The following is a 9,828-nucleotide window of genomic DNA, read 5'->3' as shown; positions in this document are numbered from 1 at the left end:
TTTTCGAGTGTCGGCTGCCGATCTCCCGAGAGCCGGCCACCTGTCAGCCGCCGCTCGGCTCTGTGTTAAGCATATGGGGACGGCGAATTTCTCCCGGAGGGAAGCACCTCGCTCACAAAAGCACGTGAATCAGCCGCATTCCTGTGAGGCGCGCAATGTTGAAGAGATATGTGTGCACGCAGCTATCTCGCAAGCCCTAAGAGAAAAAGCTCGCTGCAAAAACTGAGCGTTTCAAAAAACCCGAAATCCTACTCAAATGGATATTTAAACAAGGAACCCGTTGATGGTCTACTTCCAGTAAGCATACTCGAACATCCTTCGTTGACTTTTTACAGCCATCATCCAAAGCTCCATGTCGAATATAGTTATGCAATAAGTAGTAACTTTAAAACGGTTCGCCCAACCACTTTGCCGTCGTGAGCTAGTGTAGCAGACACATTGGGGCAATAAAACGCCATACTTCAGCGACTCTGTACCACTACACCGTTCGATCAGTAAGCTATTGACCCCGCCCTGAACGTGTGCCCTCCGTTACAGCGACCCACAGCGGCAGGGGACAGACTGCGCTGAACAACTTCAACATCAAACTGCTCGACACGGACAGCATCAACTCGATCCTCGGTGAGGACCGTGACAGCCAACACGATGATAGCCAGCGTCACATGCCAACACGACAATAGCCAGCGTCACAGCCAACACGACGGTAGCCGGCGTCATAAATGGCGTATACGCTAATTGGTGCAAAGCTCTTTTAAAAGGTCACACGGTAAGCTTATTTGAGACTTGCAGTTTACACCCTCAAGCGTTTAGGCCTGACAGCCTTATGCTTACAATCACATGTGACATAGTTTTGACTCACATAAAAGTCCATATGTTTACTCCAAGGCCCAAACTACCGAAATACATTAGCTTAAATATGCATATGTAGCATGTATTCAATGTTAGGAGCACTTTAGTTGACAAGAAGAAAAGCACGTCATCAGCATGGAAAACCATTGCGCTGTCTACTAGCGAAAGTTGGCGGCATATTTGAAAATGATTTTATTAGGCATGCAAAATGCGGTCAATTAATGTAATACGTTAACTGCCCATCTTAACTTGCCATCCGCTCACTCTGGTTATCATTTTTCTTTCAGGGAAGCTAGTAGGCGTTCAGGAATGTTTCAAGTGCTCGATTCTGAACGTGGTCAACAATGGACGCGTTCGCAAGGTAGGTAAGCTATTTGCGAGAGTGCATGCAGCGACCTTAAGCGGTACTTGACACTGAAGTTGTAAGCAGTAATGCCATGCTACGGTAGGGAAATGTAATGCTATAGGTATTGAAGTGTGTTAAAACGTACACCATATTTGCGAATGGAAGGTGCATTGTGCAGACCTCTGACCTAATGACAGGGCAGTATTACATATAAGATTACGGGTCTATGTACTTAGCCAATGACAGGTCAATGGTCTAGAAGTGATTTAGAGCAATCTCAAACCAACATAGCGTCTACACTTTCCTATCCATCACCGGTCGACTAACAGCTAAACGATGGAGTGAGTGCATATGTAAATTGCACGCCAGCGCAGCCGACAATCAGTAATAGCTCTTCGCTTTATCACAAAGGGTAGAGTACACTCCACGACCGTCGACCCACCCCGCGTATGTGCTTTCCCATCGAATCGTTCTTTGACGCAGTCGGTTAGGACATTGCTCGCCTAGACACAATGGCACATGCAAGCCACCGCGCGCGCGTTACTACACGAACATTTAGGCACCATATAGGTACGCGTTATCGTACCACGCATCAAGTCAAACAGTTACGGCCATTAGTGCTAATAAGTAGGAACTATGCAATTTGCATCACATTGCAAAGAAACGAATGCACCTTGACAATGAAGGGAAGTAAAGTAGGCAAAGGTTGGATGGGCAGCCCCGCAATGAACAGAGTGTGAATGCGAGCACAACATGTTTGTGTCGTGCACACAGTTACGCATGCGAAAGCACTTCAAACCCACTTAGTCCAGGTCGCGGAAATTATGCCTTTTGAGGTCGCCATGGCCCATGGACCACCGACACGACAAAATCACCAATGGATGCTTTCAGCCTGAATGCAGGCGACGCAATTAGAGATATTTGACGGGTTTCGTTACTTCAGGTGTCCACATAACCACTTTGTCATGTAGTATGCAAGAAGGGCATTTCAGCTTGAAAGCCTTATAAAGCTGAAGCGCCGGCCCAAATATCCAACATAACACAATTCAGCAGTGTCACATAGCAGCCAACAAAGAGCGACATCACATAGAGCACAAAACTGAATCAATTTCCTGAATTTTTCCGGTATTTTTGAAAATAAAGTTTATTTTCAATAGAAATCATCCAGTAAACATAGACAGCTAAAATAAAACTTAATAAAACATATAAGAGCAGAAAAACACAATTGTCAAAAATGAACAATTAGGCAAACTATGAACGATATTTTCAACAATCACCTTCCCACGTTTTCAGTTATCTGAGGCGATCAGAAAGTGTATGAACGCGTCCCCAACGCGGCCGTTCCCACCCGGCTGGAACCCCATGTTCCCGCCCATCATGCCGTACCCGGGCTTCTTCGGACCTGGTGAGTTGAACGTCTGACATGGCAAGGGGGAGAGTGAAACAGGGGACAATGGGGCTGTGTAACCTGTGTGGTATTGGCATGAGACCCGGCTGAATAAAAGCACAGGCCATTGTGAAAAAGTTGCATTCACCGACGGATGACGCAGCGACAAGCCGGTGGCTTGAAATATTACAGCGATATGACCCCACACCTAAGGGCAGTGTGACCAGAGCGATAATAATTACATACACGTGAAACGCCTGGTAAGACAGCAACATGATTTTTGAGTGACTATCCGACTGGCTCCCCCGGGCAGGTATCAACCCAATATGGCTGCAAGCATTTCAAGCCGCTCGCAGGGCGAAAAATGAAGCCGCGGCGGCTGCAGTTACAACAGAGGCACCGACTCCGGACACGAGGCCTGCATCGTTCAGCGCTCAGCCCGAGGAGCCCAGTGGTCGGCGAAAAAGTAAGGCAGCAGACGAGGTCGCGATGATCTGCCAATTGGTCGCTCACGTCATACTGTCCTCTTATCCTTTTCCCAGCGCAGTCTGTTCCATTTTACTGTTTAAATGACACGAATGTGAAACCCATCACGCGTGTGTGTAAGAAAACTAAAAAGTTCACGCAATGTCACATTCGATCGATCATTTTTCTGTCACCGGGACTCCCACTGATCCCACAACGCCCGTCAATAACCGTCAAAGGCCGCCGAGGCCTGTCATACGCACAGCACCAATTCTATGCTGTTGCCTGGTCCCCAGGGCAGGCGGGAGCACTGTACCCGGCGGGGCTGTACCCCGGGCCGGTCCCCGGCAGGCCGGGCGCCGCGCTGCCCCCGGGCACGGGCGGCGCCACCGCTCCAGGACAACGCACCGCCTGGGGAAATCAGGTAAACGAGCCGCGCATACCGGCCCGACCGCCGGCAACGACTGATTACATGGTCATTGCGGTGACTAACTACCCGCCCATGCATGTGACTCGCTTGTCGAAATGACCGATAGGTATATGTCGTGCGGCATATACCACTTTAAATCTTATTCAGGCAGTGTTATTTACCAATGTGCAATTGGATTCCACCTGCATTCATACAACGTTCCATGTGAAAAAGTCAAGACGTTAGGGGAAGTTGGGGGAACGCCGAATACTTTTTTTTCTGACGCCCGTAGCACGCAAGGTAGACAACATAAGCTATTCTTGTTGGCGTCATTCGAGAGGCCAGTCTTTTGTCTTTCAAACATAGGGGAAGGTGGGGTAAGACGGCCCAGCGGGGCAAGATGGACCACCAGCCCTCCCGGCTGAACTGCTGCTGGTATCTACTGCTTTATGCACTCACTATGTTTGTTTTCCTTCGTAACAATGGCCACCTTGAGCTCATGCTGCTAGGATGCATAGCTTTTGAGTTATTGAGAAAAATGTTGTTTTTCGTCAAACCGATCTAATATAAGAGGTCTATGGGTGATTCAATTATGGCGCCTTTCTTGTATGATTAGCTTCTATTTTGCACTTAACTGTGAAGAACAAAGTTATAAACTTAGTTATAGTCACAATTTAGGAAAGGCAAGGTTTTGCAATGTTGGGCTATTTGACATATACGTCATGATAATGACATAATTTAGATTTGGGGCAAGACGGACCACTGTGGTCCATCTTACCCTTTGCTGGTCCATTGTACCCTGCATATGGAAACTTTTTTTTCCAAAACATTGACACAAGTTTAAGTAAACTAATTTTTCAGGAAGGAGTCTTTGTTGCATGTGAGCCATGCATGCAAGTGCTCAGTTAGCATGCATTCATGCCAAACGACAATCAACACACATGTTCCCAGCTTTTAGCTGCACTTCCATCACACATGAGTAAAGAATAAAGGCTCATTTTGTTATTTTACCATTCTGGTTACTTTTTCTTACAAGAGTACAGAGCAGAAGTGTAACACACATGAACGGATAGCAGGGACTGCTGGGTGGTCCGTCTTACCCCACGTTTTTTCTTGTCCGAGTTTTTGACATGTCCCTCTTTAAGAGCATCCACCACCTAGATGTCTTTAATTTGAAATTTAGTCTTTACACATATCAACAGAGGAAGGATTCAGCATTCCGAAGACTATAAATAATATGAATTACGAGAGCAGTGTAGCAAGATATGCGGCCTCAAACCTTAGCTGGTCCGTCTTACCCCACCTTCCCCTACCAGGCGCATTTGATGAATTCGCATACCGTTAAGCGCAAAAACTAAAAATATCAAACAACTGACTTTTTCGGCGTTGCCCCGGACTGCGGGGAAAGCCGAAAATGGGATAAATGATCTACGAGGAATGCCGACATTGATGTTTTGCCAATTTATCTCAACCTTTATCCAAAATTCATCAAAGCTGAAACGCGTTTTAAGAGCTTGAGGACGCTTGGTGCACACTGGAAGTTATAATTGTGTGATATAATAAGAAAATGCCAGGTAAATCATTCCTTATAGGTAACAGGCCGTTGTGCCGGCTGAAAGTGTAATTTGTTTGACTAAAAATACGCGTTGCTATTCTACAGCAGTAAAGTCCACGTAGCGTGCTTTAACGTGCGTAATTGCACGTTTTCGGCATTACCCCAGCCAGCCATACTTTCATTTGCAGGCCCATAACTTTTAAACGTACTGTATAAATTTCAAATAGGCAGCACACTTATGCAAAGACATGCTGAAGATTACTTGACCGAATTGGCCAGACAAACGGTAGCATAATGAGTAAGAAATGCAGCTTCAAAGGCGCATGTAGTACAAGGGAAACGTACCTTGAAAACGCTTTGGCGCCCTCACAGCCGAAGTATTCCAAATGACGACTCGTAACAAACATGCGATAATTGTAGTCACTTAAGCTTCAGAGCATCACTGAGACGTGGCATCCATGTCGTACGGTTTTAGAAATATCTCGAATTTCGGCTTTGCCCCAACTCCGGCATTGCCCCAACTTCCCCTATGGCTTAAGAAAAGATCGAAGGCCTTTTGTACAGTCGTAAACTATTTTCTGTTGAATCCTTCTGAGCAATTTTGAGCCATGGTACGGTATCCATTGTCTTTGACCATGTAGGTAGGTTCCTGAAGGTGTTTCCTCACTGAATAGGGACCTCACCCCCCTCACCCCCGGCAGGTGGACGCCAGGGTTCGCTGCGTCCTCTCGGACCTCGGCCTCGTAGGACGGGACAGAGAGCTGGACAGCGACGACCTCCACAAGCTCATTGATGGCATCGTAACTGATGAACAGGTGCGGTGTGCACATGTAATACAATGCATAATTATGTTAACCTGTTGTGTTATATTAATAATTAAATTAACTACTAAAATAGTAAGGTCAGATGACTACAAACAGACCATTGTGGCAGAAGAAGCGTTATGACAAACAGTCCTTATCCATTTTAGGTGCACTTTATATATTAGCAACAATTGCCCATCGTTAATATCACTCGGTCATTCAGATCACTTATACCAGTGTTAATAATGATGCTTCTTTTCCAGAGTAAAAAGCGTCTCACATCAATATCGGACGCCTGTTTCAAACAGTCGACCAAGTCCAGCCACAGCCTGGCGTATTATCTGACCCACCCACACCAGGACAGCCAGGTTAGTCTCGTGATAAGCAAGTGCTTCCAAACAGAATCATCGTCGGATAGCGCTTTTGGACTTTGGTGACATATTGCATTACCGTGTTGGTCGAAATTAGGAACATAAGCGCTTTTACTGCACTCAAATACAATCAACAAAAATAGTTAATGTCCTTCTTTTACCATGCTCAGTAGCTCAGGCTTTCTGCTTCCTTTGATTTCTTAATGTGAGACCTACTAAATGTAAGATAACGGCACAGGCCATCGATATAGCGTTGATGGTGCATTTCCACATATACGGTAATGCTCTGCACTCCAGGAAACCGTTTACGTCAAGTGCATTCTGGGGAAGTTGGACCACGCCTGTCAGAAGGAGTACACGGACAAGTACAACCCGATGAAGGCGGAGATGTTGCGACTGAAGCAGGCACGCTGTCTGCTCTCCGACCTTCGACCGGACGGCCAGGTCAGTGTACCAGGGCGACCGCCGACGGCCAGGTCAATAACAGGGCGACCTCTGACCTCCGACCTTCGACTGGACGGCCAGGTCAGTACTAGGGCGACCTCTGACCTCCGACGGCCAGTGTTAATGCTTGGTGCAGCATTGACGATACCATTAGGATACCATCTTTACATGAAAAGATGATAATGTTGAAGCAATGACACTTCCAAGCATGCCTCTAACTCCCTCGGGGGCAGTTCAAAACCGTTGTATGAAACCATGTGTCAACAGCACCATTGAGCGGGCTGGTGTTACCGTCTGTTCAAACAGGCTGACCTCAGCACACACCGTGCACGAGTGTTGATTTTTGACCGATCAATCGTCGAGGAAACATTGGGACGCGCTCACACGGGTTCGCTGGAACGCTATAAGTCACACAGCCGCTGTCAGTGCCGGTGACGTCCGGCGACATTGTCCAATAACTGGCTGACAATGGGTGGCTAACATCGCACATATGCCCCCCGCCCCCCCAGGTGCTCTTCAAGACCATATCGTGTGTCGGCGAAACGTTCCAAAAAGTGTCGCAGGCATTTGCCAGCGAAACCAGAACAGGTTGGTCACGTGGTGTAGTGTGTATGAAGCACACATATTTGCATTCTCACGTGGGCGTTTCCAGGTGCTAGCAAAACAGCAATTAGTGGAGTAACCATAATTTCCAAAACACCTACCTTCCAAGAAGCTGATCAATTATCAACAGTATTGATGTCGACAGTTTTTACACTGTACAAAAAGCCTAAAAAGCGCTTGCTTACTGTACAAATACTCATCCCTGACTACCCTAACCCCCTTCACGCGTTCTCCCGGCAGCGACCGTGCCGCTGACGCCGGTCGCGCCGGACACGTGTCGCCGCGAGCCGTTCCTGTTCGACCCGGTGGTGGCCCTGCTGAAGCTGCCGCCGGCGTTCTCTGCCACGGCTGAGCGGCTGGCCGTGCAGCAGATGGTGCAGTGCGTGCTCAGCGAGCTGGGCGTGTTCGCCTCGTTCGCCGCGCCGCTCAGCGCTCCGGCCGTCACCAAGGTGGTGGACGGCATGCAGGGCACCATACTGGTGAGAGTGGAGAGAAGGGGGCATAAAGGGGAACCAAACTGACAGGGGAAGGAGCCTGAAAGAGAGCCATACTGGGGAGGACGAGGTACGGAGCCCTAAGGGAATACCGTACTGGACGGCGCAAGTCTCACCGCCTCGTGCCATCCACGGTGACTATAAATAGTGCCATCCAGGTGGTAGATGGGTGATGAGCTGCTACTGTCAGCGCACCATCAATCTGGAATTGTAAACACACCTACCTTTCCATGCAGGCAAAGAACAAGCTGAAGGAGGCGTCAGCCCGCTGCATAATAGCCACACCGCAGCCAAAGGACAAGGCAGAGCTGGTCGGCTACATCAACTGCGTTCTGGATTTCCTCGGAGACGATTGTCCCAACTACAGCAGGGACACAGAGAACGCGTCGTTCTTCGAGATAATACCCACGTTCCTCGGCGGTGAGTAACAATGTATTGACGTGCCATTTACAAATTACTGGACATTAGGTATCTAGACAAAAGGCACTGCATGAATCAGAAAGCGCAGTGCTGCCTGTCTGAGAGAAGCAGAAGATCAAGCCAACTTTTTGAATGGATGTCAACCTTCTAGTTACTTTTAATAAGTGAAATACCGTCTTTTCTATTCCCCAGAGCGTCCTCCAACGAATGGCACAGGAGCGCCTCTCCGTCCGCTGCCAGGGATCGCGTCCCTCTCCACTCAGCGGCCGACACTGGTGCCCACGCCGCCGGGTCCACTGGCCAACACCACCGAGCCCATCCCGGTACCGCCGGGCCCGCAGCCGGGGCCGCAGCCGACCGGTCAGCCGCCGTTCTTCGGCGACCCGCTGTCGGCGGCGGCCGGCCCGTTCAGCGCCGGTTTCGGCTCGTTCGGCGGACTGTCGGGGATGCCATCGGCGCCGTCACCGCTGTCAGCCGGCCTGCCGCCGGAGCTGTCGGCAGGAGGGGGCCCGCTCGGCTTCAGCAGCCTGGCCGGCCTGGTGAGGCGCGTGAAGCGACAGCGCGGGCAGGGCAGACAGCCGCGGGGGCAGGACGGGCCGGACTCAGACGGTGGAGCAGGGGCGAGGATGGTCAGCGGCCTGCCGGAGGAGGGCCGAACAGAGCTCGCCAGCCGACAGAGGAACCCTCCTCTGGGGCGAGCAGCAGCGGGGCAGCTTCGTGAGCGTCCCACCGACCGCGCCGAAGGTTTTCCAGAGCGCAGAGAACGACATACGCGCACCAGAGAGCACGGGGAGCGTGCTGTGGCCAAGATGAGCCTCGGTCGGGTGGAGATCAGACCGATTTAATCACTGCTGATCGCGATCGGTAGAACGGCTCTCTTCTTGCTCCTTAGAGTTGATACGCTCTTTAAGAGCTGATATGAGAGTTGTTAAAGTGAGCTGAACTCATGACATTTTTATATCATTGTTGCTTTTTAGTGTATCAACGGTGCCCATGAGTCCGTACCGATTTAATAGGTTATCATGCATGCCCTGTAAACATTGTCTTCGAAATACATGTTTTTGCTGGAAAATGTTGAAGTGACCCACAAAAATACGTGTAAACGAGGACACAATGCTCCCGTTGTTATCAAGGCACGGCCTATTCATTTGTTTCCGTGCACTGCCAACGACGGCTAATGCGCAATGCTGTCTAATGAATAAAGAACGTAATGTGATAGCTCGATGGAAAGCACTTCGTTTGATGAAAAGGCAATGTAAAAGATGGTCTTAGACCTCAGATACGGCGCATCATTCATAATGTTTGAAGCGATATTTGCATGCTGAGGGTTTATTATAACATGAATATTTCGTTAAATTCAGCGCCAAGTAATTGCGCTATTGCATAAAGCCATTCCAAGACATTGTTTATACTCCCCACGCAACTTTGCTGAGCTTTGCTTTGACCCGCTGAGAACGAATAATTGTAGGCATAAAAATAAGGTTTCACGATGTTTCGCGATATAAGGCAGAGGATTCAGGACATCAATACCAAGTTTGCTCAGGCAGAATTTGTACATCAGAAACCTCATCACTGGAAACCGCCCAGAACTCCATCATAAAAAGACGGATGTTGGTAACGGCGACAGAAGAGACGGCCGACCGAATGGCAGCAGTGACAGAACCGGTCCGACACCGGATGCT

At 49.0% G+C, this 9,828-nt stretch overlaps 1 protein-coding gene across 1 annotated transcript; it reads left to right on the top strand.

Moving 5' to 3' along the window:
- Positions 1-303: 303 nt before the first annotated feature.
- Positions 304-9,218, top strand: LOC122390723. The gene is made up of 12 exons (XM_043383937.1): positions 304-621; positions 1,137-1,210; positions 2,489-2,600; positions 2,896-3,048; positions 3,344-3,471; positions 5,713-5,826; positions 6,078-6,182; positions 6,483-6,629; positions 7,139-7,217; positions 7,473-7,711; positions 7,963-8,146; positions 8,339-9,218. The coding sequence occupies exons 3-12, from the start codon at positions 2,513-2,515 to the stop codon at positions 8,989-8,991; spliced, it is 1,890 nt and encodes a 629-aa protein (XP_043239872.1). The 5' UTR covers positions 304-621; positions 1,137-1,210; positions 2,489-2,512; the 3' UTR covers positions 8,992-9,218.
- The last annotated feature ends 610 nt before the right edge of the window (positions 9,219-9,828 follow it).

The sequence above is a fragment of the Amphibalanus amphitrite genome, unplaced genomic scaffold, assembly GCF_019059575.1.
Source record: "Amphibalanus amphitrite isolate SeventyFive unplaced genomic scaffold, NRLGWU_Aamphi_draft 000406F_arrow, whole genome shotgun sequence".
Taxonomy (NCBI): domain Eukaryota; kingdom Metazoa; phylum Arthropoda; class Thecostraca; order Balanomorpha; family Balanidae; genus Amphibalanus; species Amphibalanus amphitrite.
The sequence above is the reverse complement of the archived record's forward strand: the minus strand, read 5'-3'. Positions and strand labels throughout refer to the sequence as shown.